This window comes from Myxocyprinus asiaticus, chromosome 17 (assembly GCF_019703515.2).
Source record: "Myxocyprinus asiaticus isolate MX2 ecotype Aquarium Trade chromosome 17, UBuf_Myxa_2, whole genome shotgun sequence".
Lineage (NCBI taxonomy): Eukaryota > Metazoa > Chordata > Actinopteri > Cypriniformes > Catostomidae > Myxocyprinus > Myxocyprinus asiaticus.
This window is the reverse complement of record NC_059360.1, coordinates 22,527,426-22,546,378: the sequence shown is the minus strand read 5'-3', so window position 1 is coordinate 22,546,378 and position 18,953 is coordinate 22,527,426. Positions and strand designations below refer to the sequence as shown.

General features: G+C 37.9%; 1 protein-coding gene across 4 annotated transcripts in view; it reads right to left on the bottom strand.

Annotated features, from left to right (window-relative positions):
* LOC127455604 (grainyhead-like protein 1 homolog) overlaps positions 1-18,953 on the bottom strand; it is a 32,805-nt gene that overhangs the window by 8,969 nt on the left and 4,883 nt on the right. For 3 of the 4 annotated variants that reach the window (XM_051723644.1, XM_051723643.1, XM_051723646.1), the window contains 9 exons: positions 17,700-17,886; positions 16,264-16,337; positions 15,658-16,024; positions 15,085-15,167; positions 14,268-14,424; positions 12,418-12,529; positions 9,589-9,683; positions 1,031-1,277; positions 820-950 (listed from right to left, as the gene is read on the bottom strand). In XM_051723644.1, the coding sequence (XP_051579604.1) occupies positions 820-950; positions 1,031-1,277; positions 9,589-9,683; positions 12,418-12,529; positions 14,268-14,424; positions 15,085-15,167; positions 15,658-16,024; positions 16,264-16,337; positions 17,700-17,886 (1,453 nt within the window). The remainder of the gene's footprint in view (positions 1-819; positions 951-1,030; positions 1,278-9,588; positions 9,684-12,417; positions 12,530-14,267; positions 14,425-15,084; positions 15,168-15,657; positions 16,025-16,263; positions 16,338-17,699; positions 17,887-18,953) is intronic. The other variant, XM_051723645.1, reaches the window with a different exon arrangement.

Here is an 18,953-nt window from a genome sequence, read left to right as displayed (position 1 = left end):
AAGATTACCTCTTACTAGAGGTTCAACAAGGTCTGGGCTAAATCTAACAGATTAGATTCTGGGCCACTAATGGAAAGGATTCAATCCCGGGAAGGAGTAATTCAGGAGCTGGAGAGTAACTGAGGTCACAATTCTGCACTATCATCGTTGTGCCCTAAATAGCACTCAACCTCACTCTCCTGTTGGGGGAAAAAGCCATGCAAGTTGCTGTACAATCAGTGTTGCTTTGCATAAATAGTGTCTATTAAACACGAAAATAAATAGAGGGAAACTTTATCGAAGGCCGTTGTCAAATCCCTTGCAAAAAGACATGCACATTATCATACTACATTTTCTTATCTTATCACCTGTACTCAGGCGCAAGGTTGTACTACACACACTGTATAAGCTACGTGTCTACTGCAGGATATATAAGATGTTCACTTGCAGAGCACAGTGGACCTGAGTTTCATAAGTCTGACAAAGATATAATGTAACAATCGTAGCCACCACACTCTCCCAGTAAATAGAAGAGAAGGTCTGCACTCTAAAAATGTCTCTATAGAAAATAGTTTTTATTGTTTTGCAGCAGGGGAATAAATACAAAAGTTTTGACCAAAAGCCTTCTTCTGTTTGTTAAAGACAATGTAAAAAAAAGACTCAAATACCATACTCGCTTTAGAAATTTCCATTCTGTAGAGCATTATTAGCTTATTAGCCACCAATTGTTTCCAAGAGATTAAAAAAATATCTATGTGGTCTGATATTTACTATAAATGTGCATATTTTGCCCTACACAAATGTTTTCACACAAGGTTTGAACTTTGAACTGGTACTCACATGACGTTGGAAGGTAGAGAAGTGGATGTCGGGAATGAAGAGGACAGGTTGCGTCTCAAAGTCAGTCATTGTCTTAAAGACTGTGATGTCACTGCGTTTGTGCAGAAGGGGCACCTTCATATCCACACCAACTGAGGAGAAATTTGAAAAGGATAGAATGAGAATCAAATAGTCTCTGTCAACATCTTAATGTTATAGAAGCAGTGCTTACAGTTTCCCAAAGGAGGGTTGACATCGGGACACTTGCCCTTCCTGCGGGATTGTTTCCTCTCCTCATCGCGGATCTTGCGTTCTGCACCCTTGTCACAAAAGACCTTGATCTGGCAGTAAGCGCGGTGTATGGGTTTATTACTGCGGTTGTTGTAGCTGTAGGTGTCAATCTGCAGGTTGAGCGGCAGGCCCTTCACTCCCTTCTGAGAGGAGAAGTCAGTGCTCAGACAATTCACTGAGATGAAGATCTGGAAATGGAAGAGAGGGATGAATTAATGTCGTGCTGTCAATACTTCATTCAGTTACAATTTAATGCATCTGTGTGAATACATTTTTTTTTCTCCTATTCCAGCTTAATAAGCAGCTTCAACTATTAATAAAACTTGTTGGCTGATTTCATCTAAAAGTGTAACACTGTGGCACCATCAAAACATTCCTCTGTTTGTTTGTGCTGATCGTCCAGCGCAACACAGTAACACTGTCTCGACCAATAATGTGAGTTTGGCGCGGGACTATGTGTATGATTTTGTGTATGTGTATATACAGTTGAAGTCAGAAGTTTACATACACCTTAGCCAAATACATTTAAACTCAGTTTTCAAAATTCCTCACATTTAATCATAGAAAACATTCCCTGTCTTAGGTCAGTTAGGATCACTACTTTATTTTAAGAATGTGAAATGTCAGAATAATAGTAGAGAGAATGATATATTTCAGCTTTTATTTCTTTCATCACATTCTCAGTCAGTCAGAAGTTTACATTCACTTTGTTAGTATTTGGTAAATTTGCCTTTAAATTGTTTAACTTGGGTCAAACTTTTTGGGTAGCCTTCCACAAGCTTCTCACAATAAGATGCTGGAATTTTGGCCCATTCCTCCAGACAGAACTGGTGTAACTGAGTCAGATTTGTAGGCCTCATTGCTTGCACATGCTTTTTCAATTCTGCCCACAAATTTTCTATCTGAATGAGGTCAGGGCTTTGTGATGGCTACTCCAGTACCTTGACTTTATTTTCCTTAAGCCATTTTGCCACAACTTTGGAGGTATGCTTGGGGTCATTGTCCATTTGGAAGACCCATTTGTGACGAGCTTTAACTTCCTGGCTGATGTCTTGAGATGTTGCTTCAATATATCCACATAATTTTCCTTCCTCATGATGCCATCTATTTTGTGAATTGCACCAGTCCCTCCTGCAGCAAAGCACTCCCACAACATGATGCTGCCACCCCCATGCTTCACGGTTGGGATGGTGTTCTTCGGCTTGGAAGCCTCACCCTTTTTCCTCCAAACATAATGATGGTCATTATAGCCAAACAATAACATTTTTGTTTCATCAGACCAGAGGATAATTCTCTAAAAAGTAAGATCTTTGTCCCCATGTGCACTTGCAAACTGTAGTCTGGCTTTTTTAAGGTGGTTTTGGAGCATTGGCAATATAGGACTCATTTTACTGTAGATATAGATACTTGTCTACCTGTTTCCTCCAGCATCTTCACAAGGTCATTTGCTGTTGTTCTGGAATTGATTTGCACTTTTTGCACCAAACTACGTTCATTTATAGGAGACAGAATGTCTCCTTCATGAGCGGTATGATGGCTGTGTGGTCCCATGGTGTTTATACTTGCATACTATTGTTTGTACAGATGAACATAGAACCTTCAGGCATTTGGAAATCGCTCCCAAGGATGAACCAGACTTGTGGATGTCCACAATTTTTTTTCTGAGTTCTTGGCTGATTTCTTTTGATTTTCCCATGATGTCAAGCAAAGAGGCACTGAGTTTGAAGGTAGGCCTTAAAATACATCCACAGGTACACCTCCAGTTGACAACAATTAGCCTATCAAAAGCTAATTGGCTAATTGCCTAAAGGCTTGACATCATTTTCTGGAATTTTTCAAGCTGCTTAAAGGCACAGTTAACTTAGTGTATGTAAACTTCTGACACACTGGAATTGTAATAAAGTCAATTAAAAGTGAAACAATCTGTCTGTAAACAATTGTTGGAAAAATTACTCGTGTCATGCATAAAGTAGATGTCCTAAACAACTTGCCAAAACTATAGTTTGCTAATATAAAAACTGTGGAGTGGTTAAAAATCAGTTTTAATGACTTCAACATAAGTGTATGTAAATTTCTGCCTTCAACTGTATGTGTATGAGCAGATTTTTAGAAGAATATTTCAGCTCTGTATATCCATACAATGCAACTGAATGGTGGCCAGAAATCTGAAGGTACAAAAAGCAGCATAAAAGTAATCCATAAGACTAAAGTGGTTAAATCCATGTCTTCTGGAGAGATATAATAAGTCTGGGTGAGAAACAGATCAATTTTTAAGTCTTTTTAAACTGTAAATCTACATTGTCACTTTCACATCTGAAAGTCACATGTGGTGCCTGTCTAGTTTCACTTTCACATATGTAAGTGAAAATGGAGATTTATAGTAAAAAAGGAATAAAATATTTATCTGTTTCTCACCCACACCTATCACATTGCTTCTGAAGACATGAATTTTACCACTGGAATATTACAGATTACTTTCATGCTGCTTTTAACTGCTTTTTGGACCTTCAAATTTCTGGCCACCATTCACTTGCATTAGAAGGACCAACAGAGCTGAAAGTTTGTGTTCAGCAGAAGAATGTCATAAACATCTGGGATGGCATGAAGGTGAGTAAGTGATGAGAAAATTTCCATTTTTGGGTTAACTATCCCTTTAAGACTCATGAAATGTGTGGTGCAAATTCAGAGGATGAAACAAGTAAAATAAAGGGTTGCTGTTTTTATGTGGGAGGACTGTGATAGTAGTATAATTTACTGTATTGTGTGTCGCCCCCTTTTGGCTATAGGATATAATCACAGCACAGAAATGTATAGGGACTCTTTGTTGCATGATTTGGAGATTGTAATTAAGTATAATACTATTTCCCAAAAAGTCAAAACATGCTTGCAGCTCTTCATCTATTTGTTCAACTCCAACAAATGTATTATCATAACTTAATTTACAATTGTTAAAAAAAATTTTTATACCAGACCTGATCATCCAAGACAGGGATTAAATATATATAAAGGTCATAGTTTTATATATATATATATATATATATACATAAGGCCTCATGCAAAATAAGAATAAGCATTACAGACAGATTTTTAAATACTTGCACAAGCTGTCCCTCAAGAACTGTAACTACTCAAAGTATCCACTAGGGAGCGCAAAAGGGGTGCTTTTTCCAACCTCCAAGGATCTTGTTGTCCTTTTCTCTTTCTCTGATATTCTTTCTCTCTTTTGTATACTCATAACCACACCCACACATATTGCAAACAAACAGCACACCGTAGACTGTGCACACGGATGAGTATCCTACAGCGCTGGGCCTATCTTATGATCTGCATCCTGGTTTTAGGACAACAGTGGTCTGCAAAAATATAATTTTATCCATTAAACACTCTGGATTGTTTACTTTAATGGGACTAATAGGGGAACTTAAAGGTAGATGTGGCAGATATACTATTTGCACCCCAACATTCAGTATAGGGGTATTACTTGAGCGTGTTTATTGTGTTTATTGGTTACGGTCCCACAGACACACCACACCAACCCTTAATCCTAAACCTTACCCTAACCTTCCTTTAAAAATTAACCATGGTTTTACAGCCATAGCCATAGTATCTCCATGGTATTTTCTAGTAAAATCATGGTAACCACAAAATAAAACATGGTTACTATATTAACACCATATTACTGTAATAACACCATGGTTAATTGCATCAAATCTATGATTTCAGCCAAAAAACATGGTTACTACAATATTACTATAGTAAAACTACATTTGTATTCATTTTTAGTTATTATGATAAGTAGTATTAAAGAAAATATAAAGAGTGGAGACAGGAAACAGAATATGAAAAAGAGAGCGATGAAGGCGGATTCGAACTCTGGTCGCCTGCACAAAAAGGCACAATTGTACTGGCGTTACACCCCACACCATCAATGCTCAAAATGTAGTTTGTCGTATATTTCAATATTTCCACTAGACCAGGGGTTTTCAAAGTGTGGGGCGTGCCTCTCCAGGGGGGCACTAGAGCATGTCAGGTAGGGATGGGCGGATCAATAATAAAGTATCGACACTTCCAATACTGATGTGGTATCAAGAATATCGATCCTCACATAAAAATTGGCACCAGAACAATGTTTTCTTCCGCTCATCTTGACGCACAGAAATACTAAAATACACAAGCAGTCAGACAGCGCTCACCCTTTCAGTCACAGCGCTCGTTCAAATAGGGAGCAGTGCTTTCCTGAGGTAATGACAGAAAAACAGCATCTGGAGTTATTCACACTAAGTAATGACAAACATAGACATGGCATGTATATAATGGGCTTGTTTGACAATTTTTACAGGTTTATTTAAATTCAGAGTTGTTAAAACATTGATATTATGGGGCCTGGGTATCTCAGCGAGTATTGACGCTGACTACCACCTCTGAAGTCGCGAGTTAGAATCCAGGGTGTGCTGAGTGACTCCAGCCAGGTCTCTAAGCAACCAAATTGGCCCGGTTGCTAGGGAGGGTAGAGTCACATGGGGGTAACCTCCTCGTGGTCGCGATTAGTGGTTCTCGCTCTCAGTGGGGCACGTGGCAAGTTGTGCGCGGATCGCGGAGAGTAGCATGAGCCTCCACACGCTGAGTCTCTGCGGTGTCATGCACAACAAGCCACGTGATAAGATGCGCAGATTGACTGTCTCAGAAGCGGAGACAACTGAGACTTGTCCTCCGCCACCCGGATTGAGGTGAGTAACTGCACCACCACGAGGACCTGCTAAGTAGTGGGAATTGGGCATTCCAAATTGGGAGAAAAAGGGGATAAAAAAAAAAAAAAACATTGATAATGATCTTTAGTCCTTGTTAATAATTGATACCCTTATGAAAACATATCATGGATTTACTGTAGTGATGTTGTATTCACCATGACTATTAACCACGACTGTAGTAACCATGTTTTTTTTCTTCTTTTTGGCAGTAACCAAGGTTTTGATACAATTAACCATGGTTTTACTACAGCATTACTGTAGTATCCATATGGTAACTTGGTTTTAGTAACCATATAATAATATCTATGGTTAATTTTGAGGTTTTATATGTGGTTTATACTAACTAATTTTTAAAGGGTAAACAAAGCAGCCTAATAATTTTCTGGTTAGGCCCATATAGATATATGTATATATATATATAAACTGAAGTAATAATGTTACTCATTTTATCCAAGAATTCATAAAAATTAAATTTAATAGAGGTTTTGGTATTGATATCGATATAGGCGATATTGGCCTAAAAGTACTTGGTATCAGATCTAAAAGAAAATAAGTGGTATTGCCCATCCCTAACGTCAGGGAAGGCATGGAGAGTGGTCAAAAAAAAAGTATTAAATAATTAATAAGTATATTTATATATGTATTGAGTTTAACTATTATATTATACTAAAAAAAATATATTTAAACAGTTCTGAAAATAATAGGAAAAAAATATTTATTTTATTTTTTATCAATAATCTTTGTGAAGATTCTCTGATATTTGTCAAGCCCGCCAATAAAGCAGATGTGACGTTTTAGTCTGTAATTACAATGGAGCGGTTTCTAAGACCACCAAATTCGAATCCTTCAGTTTCAGGGGTCAAACCCAAAAGACAATGATATGATGAGCAGTATATAGGTTTAGGATTTACATGGACAGGATCAGTTGATGCACCACGACATTTATGTGTCGTTTGTCATGAGATTTTAGCTAATGACAGCATGTGACCTGTTAAACTCCGCAGACACCTTGACGCCAAGCATGCTGAGGTAGTGGGAAAACCTCCTGAGTTTTTCCAAAGAAAACTTCAAGACTTTCAAGGTCAGAAAAAAGCTTTGGAGAATTTGTCAAATTAAATGTAAAGGCCACTGAAGCTTCATATCACATTGCGCTGCATATTGCCAAGGCGGACAAGGCACATAACATTGGAGAGATATTGATTCTGCAGCAGCCAAAGATACTGTATGTGTTCCTTTTATGTAGGAGAGGCAGCGGCTTCTAAGCTTGATTCTATTCCACTATCTGACAACACAGTGGGTTGGCGCATCTCTGACATGACACTGGATGCGAAGGAGCAAGTGTTAGACAGCATCAGGCACAGCCCATTTTTTGCACTCCAGATCGACTAATCCACTGATGTGGCCAGCAGTGCACAGCTGTTAACATATGTGAGGTATGTGAAAAATATGGACATTCAAGAAGAGTCTCTATTCAGTAGTCCTTTGCCCGCGCACACACACACACACACACACACACACACACACACACACACACACACACACACACACACACGTTGGTGCTGCTATCATTATGAGGACTCTCCATAGACATAATGATTTTTATACTGTACGAACTATAGATTCTATCCCCTAACCCTAAACCTAACCCTCACAAAAAACTTTCTGCATTTTTACATTTAAAAAAAAACATTGTTTAGTATGTTTTTTAAGTGATTTGAATTATGGGGACACTAGAAATGTCCCCATAAACCACATTTATAGCATAATACCCTTGTAATTACCAGTTTGTAACTAAAAAAAATGTCATCGTAAACCACCCAAACCCGCCCACACACACACACACACACACACACACACACACACACTCCTCCACTCTGTTACAGATCTTCTGACTGGTTTGACTGAGATGGACTGGTATTGGAATTTCATTATTATGTTCTTTTTCCATCGTGTACGTTGTGTCACAAGGGAAGCTCACTGTATTTGACTTTGAAAACCCCTGCACTAGAATATTTGGGAGCAATAGCCGCACCGATAATTAATTAATTAATTAATTGCATCAATACATACGACTGTTAAGGCAATGATTCTTACCTAAAAACAAATGACCAGTGAGAGGCAGAATCTGTTTGCCAACTTGTGACGAGTTTAACCCGACCAGTCTCCTCAAATGGGATTACCATTACCTGTCAGTGTCAGGCGCTTTCTGCTCCCCCAACTGTGTTTCCTCATTCTTAACGCCTTTGTTGGGTGTGTCTCACCCAAACGCCTCCCCATAAATGCATCAATTTAGTACACAATAGAACTGACAGGTGTAATGAGTTGAGAACAAATCCTCAAAACTAAACACGTACACTTCAAACTCTGCTCATGTGTGTCAGTGATTCAGAAATATAAATCCAACATCTTCATCTAAAGACTCAGAGCTGAAAGCAAATTGATTAATGTCGAAAAAACACCAATGACCATCTCGAGCAACCCGACTAAACAAAAATAATCTTGGACATTTCCTGTGTCACACTTCCTCCAAATTATTCTGTCTGAACGACACCTTATATTCCTAGAGAAACAGCACACTTTGTGTTGCTTGAATAACAACACCCTTTTGTTTGTGTAAAGTGTTCAGTTTTGGCTCTATTTTGAGTGTAAATCTCCACCTCTGTTGTATTTGAGGTCATGACTATTTTAAAATCCTTTATCTACGTACCAACTAATACATACTCAACTACATACCAAGAAATTCAACAGAAAACAAAACAACTTTACAAGAAAACTACCCTTTTTGCTATTATTCACTTGAAATCCTTTAAGACACCTTAAACTTTTTGAATGCAAAGCCAATTATTGTTCTAAACTCCAGAAGAGACCAATCAAAAGTAAGAACAATATTAATAAACAGTAAAAAGCATGGCACCGGCTATTTGCACTAAGTATAAATAGCAATAAAAAGCATATTCTTTGCACTGAAAGCAAATAGTGTTCGAAGCTATTTGCACTCCTAATTAAATACTAACATACTGTATCACTGCATTGTGTTTATTGTGTTTATTTAGAGTCCCATAGACACTCTACACGAACCTCTACCCCTAAACGTAACCCTCACCTTACCTTATAAAAAATAACCATGGTTTTACTACAGTAACCATAGCATCACCATGGTATTTTGTAGTAAAATTATAGTAAACCACAAAATTAAACATGGTTATTATATTAACACCATATTACTGTAGTAACGCATAGTTAATTGCATTAAAAATATGGTTAAAAAGCATATTACAATAGTAAAAGCATGGTTAATTTTACTTGCATCAAACCTTTCTCTCAACTCCCCACAATGTCCAAAAAACAAAAAACAAACAAAAAAAAATAACAAAAAAAAAAAAACCTTTATATAAATTTGTATTTATTATTTTAAGTAGTATTAAAGGAAATATTAAAAGTGCAGACAGGAGACAAGATGGGAAAAAAGTGGGACAAAGGGGGGAATCGAGCCCAGGACGTCCACTTGATAAAAAAATCACACACACCATTTTTTCACACTACACTATTGCAATGACACTTGGGGGTGCAGTTTGACTTTAATTTCAGTGTTTCCATTAAACTATTGGAGTGTAAGTAGCCCCGCTGTGTGGCAGGTGCTATTTACACCTAGTGCAAATAGTCACTCCGAAAAAGTATATATTTCATTATATTGTATATCAAATATCTTCCTCTGAACCAAGTGAAAATAACGTGTTTCAAAGTATTTTACCTTTGCTTCTTCACTGATGTCCCACGTGAAAGAAATGGCATTATATGAAATCTCCTCAATATTACTGATGGTGTTGAAACTTTCTTTGTAGTCCGCTGTGGGAGACAAGAGAGTATAGACAGAACAAGTGGATAACTTGATGTTAATTTAGCAAAAGAACATATAAATGGAGAGGGGTGTAATGCCTTTGGTTGTACCATAATTTATAGTCTCAGTTACAGGCAAAAAAAACAGGGGAGTACTGACAATTTTACACTATAATTGAATGTTAATGAGCTTTTTAGATAAAAGTATGAAAGCTAAAATTATTTATTTCATTTATTTTTTTACACATAAAAAAGCTTTAGTTCCAAATACTACACTGAAAAACATTTGGAGTGAGGTTCACTTAAAAAAAAACCTAGAAATAAATTTCCAAGCATAAATTGCAAGTAAATTTAACTGACCCTATTTTCAAGTAAAGGCTACACACAATACTTGGTGGCTTTAATTAGAAATTCTCTAGTAAAGTTTACTTCACAATACTTTTTAAGTAAATTTTATTTACTCTTTGTACATTTTACTCAAACAATAGCACTGAAATAAGCCGTGCTTCTAAAAGTGTACTAGAATTTCAATGCTTTTTTAACATATTTAATCATGTACCACATAACACACAGGGACGCTTAATGCATACTATGTAGTCTATTAAACAACATCACCTTGCTTTAATGACGATAGAAAAAAGATTCTGAACTGCACACCCAGACATCAACACTTGGTGCACAAAACATAATAATACAATTTATACCACGGTCTGTTCGAATACTCCATTCTGATTGGCTGGAATGCGTGCTGTTCAAACCGTTGAATGCACAGGTAGTTCCGGTCAGTTTTAATCACCGTTCGATATTAATGCGCTGTTTGTAGCCCTAGCAACATAACATTACAGAGCAAGCAGAGTGAACTATAGCAATTGAAAACATTTCCTATCCACTTTAATCAGCATAGCTAATATAATGGCATTCAGCTTGTTTTGCATGGAGTGTGAGAGAAGGAAATCGGGACCTATTAAATGCGTCTTTCACTGTCCAGCAAGGCAATGCAAGACGATTTAAACTGTAATGTGTTATGTATAGTATGTGCTGAAGTGCCGCCTATAGCCACTAGAGGACCCCCCGCGCTCACACATCACTGACTCAAATGCTGAAGGAGAAGCGCTGTTTGTTTACAAAATCCACACAGCATTTTGCGGTGAAGCGCTACCATTTAAGGACAAACTGCGATTTCATTCTTAATTCAGTCAATCATGCAGTCTTGATGGATACCATACCGATGTCTCAGAGGTCAAAATCTGCAGGTTCCAGAGTGTGTTTTGAATGGGTTTCCCCTTATTATACAGTAAGTGCTACTTTTACTGTCAATGCCATGTTTAGAATGTTGGTTTTTCCACATTTACGTGAAAATGACAATGAATAAAAATTAAATTTCTCTGGGTTGCCAACCCCTCTATGTTCTGTGGATATTATTATTTCTGGATTGTGCATTTAAATTCACAGTTTTGACCAAGTGTGCAGTCGCACTACTTTTTCTTTCTGTCTGAATAGGCAGAGCTGTAGATCTAACGACCCTTTGATAAAATTAACCATTATTTTTTGTTCTTCCAGTCAAACTTTTAGCTGAAAAAAATGTATGAACAGGTAATTTCGAGTATAAGTGAACTTCAGACTTTCCAAAACAACAAAATAAAAAATAAAAAGAAAGAAAAAAAAGAAAAAAGAAAAATAACTGTGTAAATCAACTTGCAATTAATTGCAAGTTAATTATTAATTATTTAAAACCCGGTGCATGCTGGGAACACCAGCTTGGAAAAGTTAAGTAAAATTAAGTTATTTCATTAACCTGTGAAATTTACTCAAATTAGTAAATAAATATGACAAGATATTCTACTTTAGGGGTGATACATGATAACACATGTAAACATAACAAACAATCATAAGTAATATTTACTTATAAGCTAGAGCATTAATGTTTGAATTGAGTACAAATGTAGCATTTACTCAATATTTTTAAGTTCAAGCTTAAACTAACTTATTCAATGTAGAAAATCCTTAATCTTTTCTGCTTTATTTACTTCACCACAAAATAGCTTTTTTTTTTCAGTGTATGCTTATTCGGTTTATGAAAGGGATAGTTCACAATTAAATTAAATTCTGTCATCATTTACTCACCATCATATTGTTCTAAACCCATATGACTTTCTCTCTTCGTGTGGAACACAAAAGGAGGGCAAAATATCAGCCTCAGTCACCATTTACTTCAATCTTTTTCCATATAATGCAGTGAATGATGACTGAGGTATTCATGCTAAAAAAAAAAATTGTGTTTCACGGAAGAAATAAAGTCATGTAGGTTTGGAACAACACGAGGGTGAATAAATAATGATAAGTGACAAATTCCTCATATCAATAAATGTCTTTTCACAGATGTCAACCTCTATTGAACTCAACTTAATGCTATGTTCCCTTTCATGCTTTTCAGTGCTCATCTTCCATTTGTTGTGTTGATTGTGGAGGTCACATTGATATCTGGCTCTAATGTCTTTCAGTCAGATTGGACCTATTGTTTTGTCCCTACCTGCAGCCCCCACTTTGTCCAGTTTGTGGACTGTCTTTATATCTGTCTGCTATCTGAACTCTTTTCTCCGCCCTGAACTACACTAGACCCAGAAGAGCCAAGAGAAGTGAAAGATTGATTGAGGTCAGTGAGTTTCAGATGTATCTGCCAATAAACCTAAACAAAGCCCAAAGGATGAAGGGTGTTGTTTAGAGACTCTTTTGAGATCCTCACCAATATCAATGCATCTTTGCTTGGCTGTGTGCTGTCTTGAGTGCCAGTATTTCCAGTGCTTGAGTTGGTCGTCTCTGCTTTTCTCCTCTCCAAACACTACCATCACAACACTCTGAAAAAAATAAAATGTTGTTTTTTTTCCCCATTAATAAAACACACTCTCAAACAAGTACTCCTTAATACAGTGGAAACAAAAATGTATTAATTTAATGTAATATTTCAGTTATATCAAACCCAGTGGCATCTAAAAACAAAATATGGTAGCTAGAACTTCCGCAGATCTAACTTCACTTAGCATTTTTGCAATTACTTTTAACCAATGGTTCACAAAGTGATTTTTATTTGATGAAGTCAGTTCACACTTGTGTGCTAGCAGACAAACACAGGTGTAGTTATGCTGCATTCCTGTGCTATCGGAATGATCCCACTTTCCACTTCTGAAGTGGTAATTACAAGTATATTGCATTCACGTGCTTTGTTGTCGGAAAGAAATGGAAACATGGACGATGCCAGGTTCATTCATACAGTACATATTTTTGAGGAACTTTTATTTTGACATCATAATACCTATTACTCAGTAAGCTTGCTAACGATGATGAATTTTCACAGTTAAAAAACTTTACAACATACCTCAAAGGGTAACTGATATACATAAATGAATATGACTGAAACGGAAAGCGATAACAATTAGCTATTTTTAGAAAAATTAATAAAACCTGTCATTCACTACAGAAACTATACTCTCCTCCGCCATGTTGAAACTTTATGACTCCTCCCATCTTGGAAACTGGGGTATCAAAATTATCTCAGAGTTTCCCGGTCGTAATTACGACTTGAGGGGTCGTTCATGTGCAGCTTCCGAGTGGGAAACTCGTATGTGAAGTCAGCATTAATCACATTAACTATAGACATCTTCCATTATGTTTGACAAGAAAGTGTGCAAATCATTTTGCCTTCATTTTGAAAACCTAACAAACTTCTTCAGTGAAATGTTTTAATTTCATTTCATTAAAATGCCACTTTTGTGTCTTTAATGCTGCCTTCACGTGCTATCGGAATGAATGTAAATATGAACAACCCCTCAAGTCGTAATTATGACTGGGAAACTCTGAGATAATTTTGATACCTGAGTTTCCAAGTTGGGAGAAGGCATAAACTTTCAACATGGCAGAGAAGAGTGCGGTTTCTGTAGTGAATTAAAGGTTTTATTAGTTTTTCTAAATGCAGCTAATTGTTAGTGATTGCTGTTTCGGTCATATTCATTTATGTATATCAGCAACCATTTGATGCATGTTGTAAATAGCTTGTATTTGATCAAAATTCCATTATCGTCAGCAAGCTAAGTAATATGTATTATGGTGTCAAAATATAAAAGTTCCTCAAGAAGTATGTATGTCTGAACCTGGTGTCATCCATGTTTCCTGTTCAGTAGCGGTTCTAGCTTGTATGGCACCCTGGGCGAAACTCGCTTCAACACTCCCCCAAAGTTGTTGTGGGGGGTGGTATTGTATGGCTCCTTGGGCGAAACCCACTTCAATACGCCCCCAAAGTTGTTGACGGGGGTGGGGGGGGTGGGGGGGGGTGTCTGTGTGGGTGCCTCGTGCCGCCCCCCCACAAGATGCCGTCCTGGGCAACTGCCCATGTTGCCCATGCCTAAATCCGCCACTGTTCCTGTTCTTTCAGACAACAAAGCACTTGAAAGAGACATATTCGTAATTACCACTTCAGAAGTGGGAAGTAGGATAATTTCGATATCACACGAACGCAGCATAAGTGTGACTTAAGTGTCCAACTTTTGGGACCATTGTACATGCAAAGCTCACAGAAAAAAACATGCATATTCATCTTACCCTGACTTTACAGATGGGGCCGTGCAGGAGTTTGCCATTGTCAGTTTCCCTGAGGGTAATGGGATAAAACTGGCCCTTGTTGAGGTACGTCATTGTGCCATCACCTGACTTCTGTCTGAGAGACTTGGAGGCTTCTAATGTGTACTCAAAATTATTTCTGTTGACCAAGCAAAAAGGTGGCTACTTTTTAATACAGACTTAAAGGTACAGTTCAATCAAAAATGAAAATTCTGTCATTATTTACTCGCACTCGTGTTGATCCAAACCTGTATGGCTTTCTTTCTTCCATTGTACACAAAATGAGATTTTAGGCTGAATGACAGCCTCAGTCACCATTCACTTTAATTGTATGGAATGCAATGAAAGTGTATGGTGACTTAAGCTAACATTCTGCCTAAGATTTCATTTTCTGTTCCATAGAAGAACAGTTTGGAACTACAAGAGGATGAGTTAAAGATGACAACTATGCCTTTATTTCATAACCATCAGATGACACATGACAATTTCCCTGTTTGCTATTACAAGGAAGTGTCACCTTGTTGTATTTGTTAAAGGCTGGCGTGAAACTCAATGGTGCTGCGGCATCTCATTAGTAGATTGAAAAGTTCAGTGTCAAAAGCCTACTCGTTCTTGCGGCCATACGTATCGTCACTTATTTTAGGTGGGCATATGCAAAATCCTAATAAAGATAGGTGGGCATTCAGCATATGCCTGCGTATGCCCTAGACTGCACTACTGCTGCAAACTCCCGGGAGATCTTTGAAGGGAATAGGGTTTTTCTCTGGAGTTTTATTATTGACAGTCAGTACTGGCTTACCCTGACACTGTGTCAAAAGTGGTGTAGTCCTCCTGCGTGATGGACGCCATGCGTAACTGGAGATCTCCTGGGAACGAGAATACCTGTAGAGCACAAAAGAGGGGATAGAGGGCCTGGCTTTAGCGTAAAAAAACCACCACACCGCCGCGCTTTCAATCAGCGAGAGAAAGCTAATTGCTTAGCCAAAGAAAAAACAAACGGCTCTCCCATGCAGCTCCCAGTGTGTGTGAGGTTTCGTGGTGGTAGCATTTCTAAGGAAATCCTCCCTCCAGTTTAAAAAGGAGAAGGTAGAGAGAGGGAGCATGAATAAGAGTGGGAAAGAGAGAGAGAGAAAAAAAGCCCTGGCTATTGTGTGTCAGAGGAAAATACAGCAATTTATTGTGTAAGAGAGACAATGGTATAATGACATGCTAGCTGCTATTTTGGCATGTTCAAATAAAAGTAGGGAGGGGGCTGAATACAACGATGTCTTTAGAGTCACCAGTAAATAAAGTATTGTCTGGGGGTGGGAGGCAGGAGAGATGTGTGTGAGAAAGTTTGGAGTATGTAGATGAACAGAGCTCTTTAACTCACTTCTGAGGTCCCATCCTTAAAGGTCTCAGGGAAGGTCGAGTCTGGGGTACGTGGTTGTGTGTTGGGGCTAAACTGGTTGTGGGTGAGCTGACGGTCAAACACTACAGTATGGCTGTCTTGCTCTGAGCAGTGAGGGTTGGGGACTGTGACGGAGAATCCGTGTGATGGGTCCTCGGTTTTCACTGGGTAGTTTGGCACATTCGCAATGGACACTGTCACTGTGGTATCTGGTGTGGGGAAAAGGGCTCGCTTGTCCTGGGCAAGCTGGTTCCCTGGAAGAACAATATTTAGGGGTAGTCCTTTCAAAACCTGGATTCGGTTCTCCGCCGCTGGCATTGACGTCTCTTGGAGAGGGGCCATTAAGATCCTGCCGTAAATGTAAATCGATGACATTAATATACAGGCAGAATATAGATAGATCTAGATAGTAGAAATATAGAACAAAAGATTCAATTATAATGACATGCCTTTATTCACTTTTTTAAGAGATGTTCTCAATTACCTATATCCAATTCAAACATATAGAATAATCATGGCAAATTAGGGTCTCATCTTCACAGTATGGGAAAATGGCATTGACTATAGCATCTTTGATGAGCGCTTCACCTTTTGTTGGGATCCACATCAGAGCCCAGGATGTCAGCCTTTGGCTGGGATATTGTTCTCTTTTCCCGTGGCACCTGGGGAAAGCAAACAAACTCTGTTAGTCTGACCACATCCAATAGCATCAGCCTTACCTCTAATGACCCATTATATCTGTCTGAGAACATATTTGACAAACTATGGCATTCTGTTAGTAGTATGCAAGTCAGCAATGTTTAAACTAAATAAGAAGTCAGATATCATCCAAATAATCCTTAATTAGTTATGTAATACTTAAATATATGATGTTTGTAACAGATCAAGTTATCATAAATATATATCGATTTCAAACTTCATAGACAGCTAAACCCCCCATCCCCCAGTCAAAGAATAATATAAGGGACATATAAGGGACTATGCTGCCCTGCAAAGGCATAATGCAGTAACTTATCATTTTGTCAAAATTTTGTTATAACTGAAATCGGGTCTTTTACACTATGATCAGTCCTATGACAGATGGGTTTGGCTCAACTATGCTCAGTTTTAGAGAAAGTAATGAGGGACTTATAATTATATAATTCATATATTGTGAATTGTATAATTCACATTTGGTTAGACAATCAAAACATTTTGATGCCAGTTTTCTCAGTTTCAGTGTTGGCGTAGTTACTGCGTTTTGGCTTTATATGGCAGTATGGATCATTCTTACGTAAATTGACACATTCAGTTAAATGCATCAGATTACATAAGATTGGTTTTATGAGCAGTTTACACTAAAATTTGTTCTGCTTGGGTTTCATGAACTAAACTCAGGGTTTACATCTTTAAACAGTGACCATTATAATATACACTCACTTAGCACTTTATTAGGAACACTATGGTCCAAATAAAGTTCCCAACATGGTATTCTGCTGGTGTAGTCCATCTGCATCAAGGTTCGACGTGTTGTGCATTCTGAGATGCTATTCTGCTCACTACAATTGTACAGAGTGGTTATCTGAGTTATCGTCGCCTTTCTGTCAACTCGAACCAGTCTGGCCATTTTCCTTTGACCTCTCTTATCAACAAGCATTTCCATCCGCAGAACTGCCGTTCACTGGCTGTTTTTTGTTTTTGGCACCTTTCTGAGTAAACCCTAGAGACTGTTGTCATGAAAATCCCAGGAGATCAGCAGTTACAGAAATTCTCAAATCAGCCCGTCTGGCACCAACAATCATCCCATGGTTGAAATCACTGAGATCACATTTTTTCCCTATTCTGATGGTTGATGTGAACATTAACTGAAGCTCCTGACCTATATTTGCATTACTTTATGCACTGCACTGCTGCCACACAATTGGCTGATTAGATAATCGCATGAATAAGTAGGTGTACAGGTGTTCCTAATAAAGTGGTCGGTGAGTGTATAAAAACTGGAGCTGTAGGATGTTTCCATGAGTGATCATTTCCTGGATTCATACCTTATAGTAGTCATATAGCAAACCCAGAGCTGCGGCACTGTCCTCATCTCCATTGATGCTCATCATGGCCTTGGTGGCAGCTGTGAGGGGATTCTCCAGGAATGACTTCCAGGCCTCATCATCACTTGTGAAAGGTCGTCGCTGGTTGTAAGCCGGATCATTCTGTAGCACGAGCAATGCCCGTTTACTGCGAGAAACAGATCAGAAACAGCCATCAGTAGAAGAACAATAGCAAAATAAATCTTCAGGCCTAAGGTGGACCAATAGAGTGATTTATAAAGACAAAGAGTCAAAAGAAACACAATGATGTATGTTGCACATTAACACTCTGATGTATTGGCATTATTGGTGGTGTCAAAGTTGACAGAAGAGACATTGTGAAAATGCCTTCTTTATCTCATAATCTTATGACTAAACCAGCCCAAGCAACAAATCTCGGCACAGACTGCAGCTTCCCGTTTGACAACATGTCTCACTGGCTCTACCAGTAAGACGACCAGTAAAAGGTCAGAGGAGCTGTCAATCTTGACAGAAGGAGCTCTTGTAACTTTTCACTATTCTGTGGCAAAGATCGTTAAGAAAACCGGTTTTGGTTTCTGTGTCTTTTCGCCACAATTACGTCATCATCCTATGCACCATTATCTATTAACTAAACAAATGCTAGCTTAAAGAGATTGAAAATATTTGTATCTAATGTACTGAATGTAATGTGTGATATTATCTGGCAGTAAACTAAGGATAGAGTATCTTAAACAACCTTGGATGGGGGATGAGGGAGAAAGTGTGAAAATAGTCAGATGTTTTAATGCATCTGCAAAAAAACAAAAACAAAAAAAAACAAAACAAAAAAAAACATTTCTTTTCAGAGCTGGATTGTTTGGGGTCTCAGCCATTACATTTCTAGTCAATAAAAAGGACATTTCTATTAAATCTAATGTTTTTTAAGTTCAATCATTTTGCCAAAATACCTTGTTGTTTAAATCTAGCACTGATTTTATTTAGGATAAGCACATGATGATGGTTTGGTTCTTTACTCGTTTACTAACAGCCTTTAATCATGGAATAAATCCATATAGAGTTGCTATGACAAAACTTTGCGTCCAGGTAGGTTAACGCAAATGGATTACGAGTAATTTGATAACTAATTGTGCCATTCTTTAACTTTCTCCCTGTTTGATTTTGGCTTTGCAACCTGATAGATCCGTTATCCTGGGACAATAAAACCTAGTGGACACGCAATCCCTCTTTTAAAAC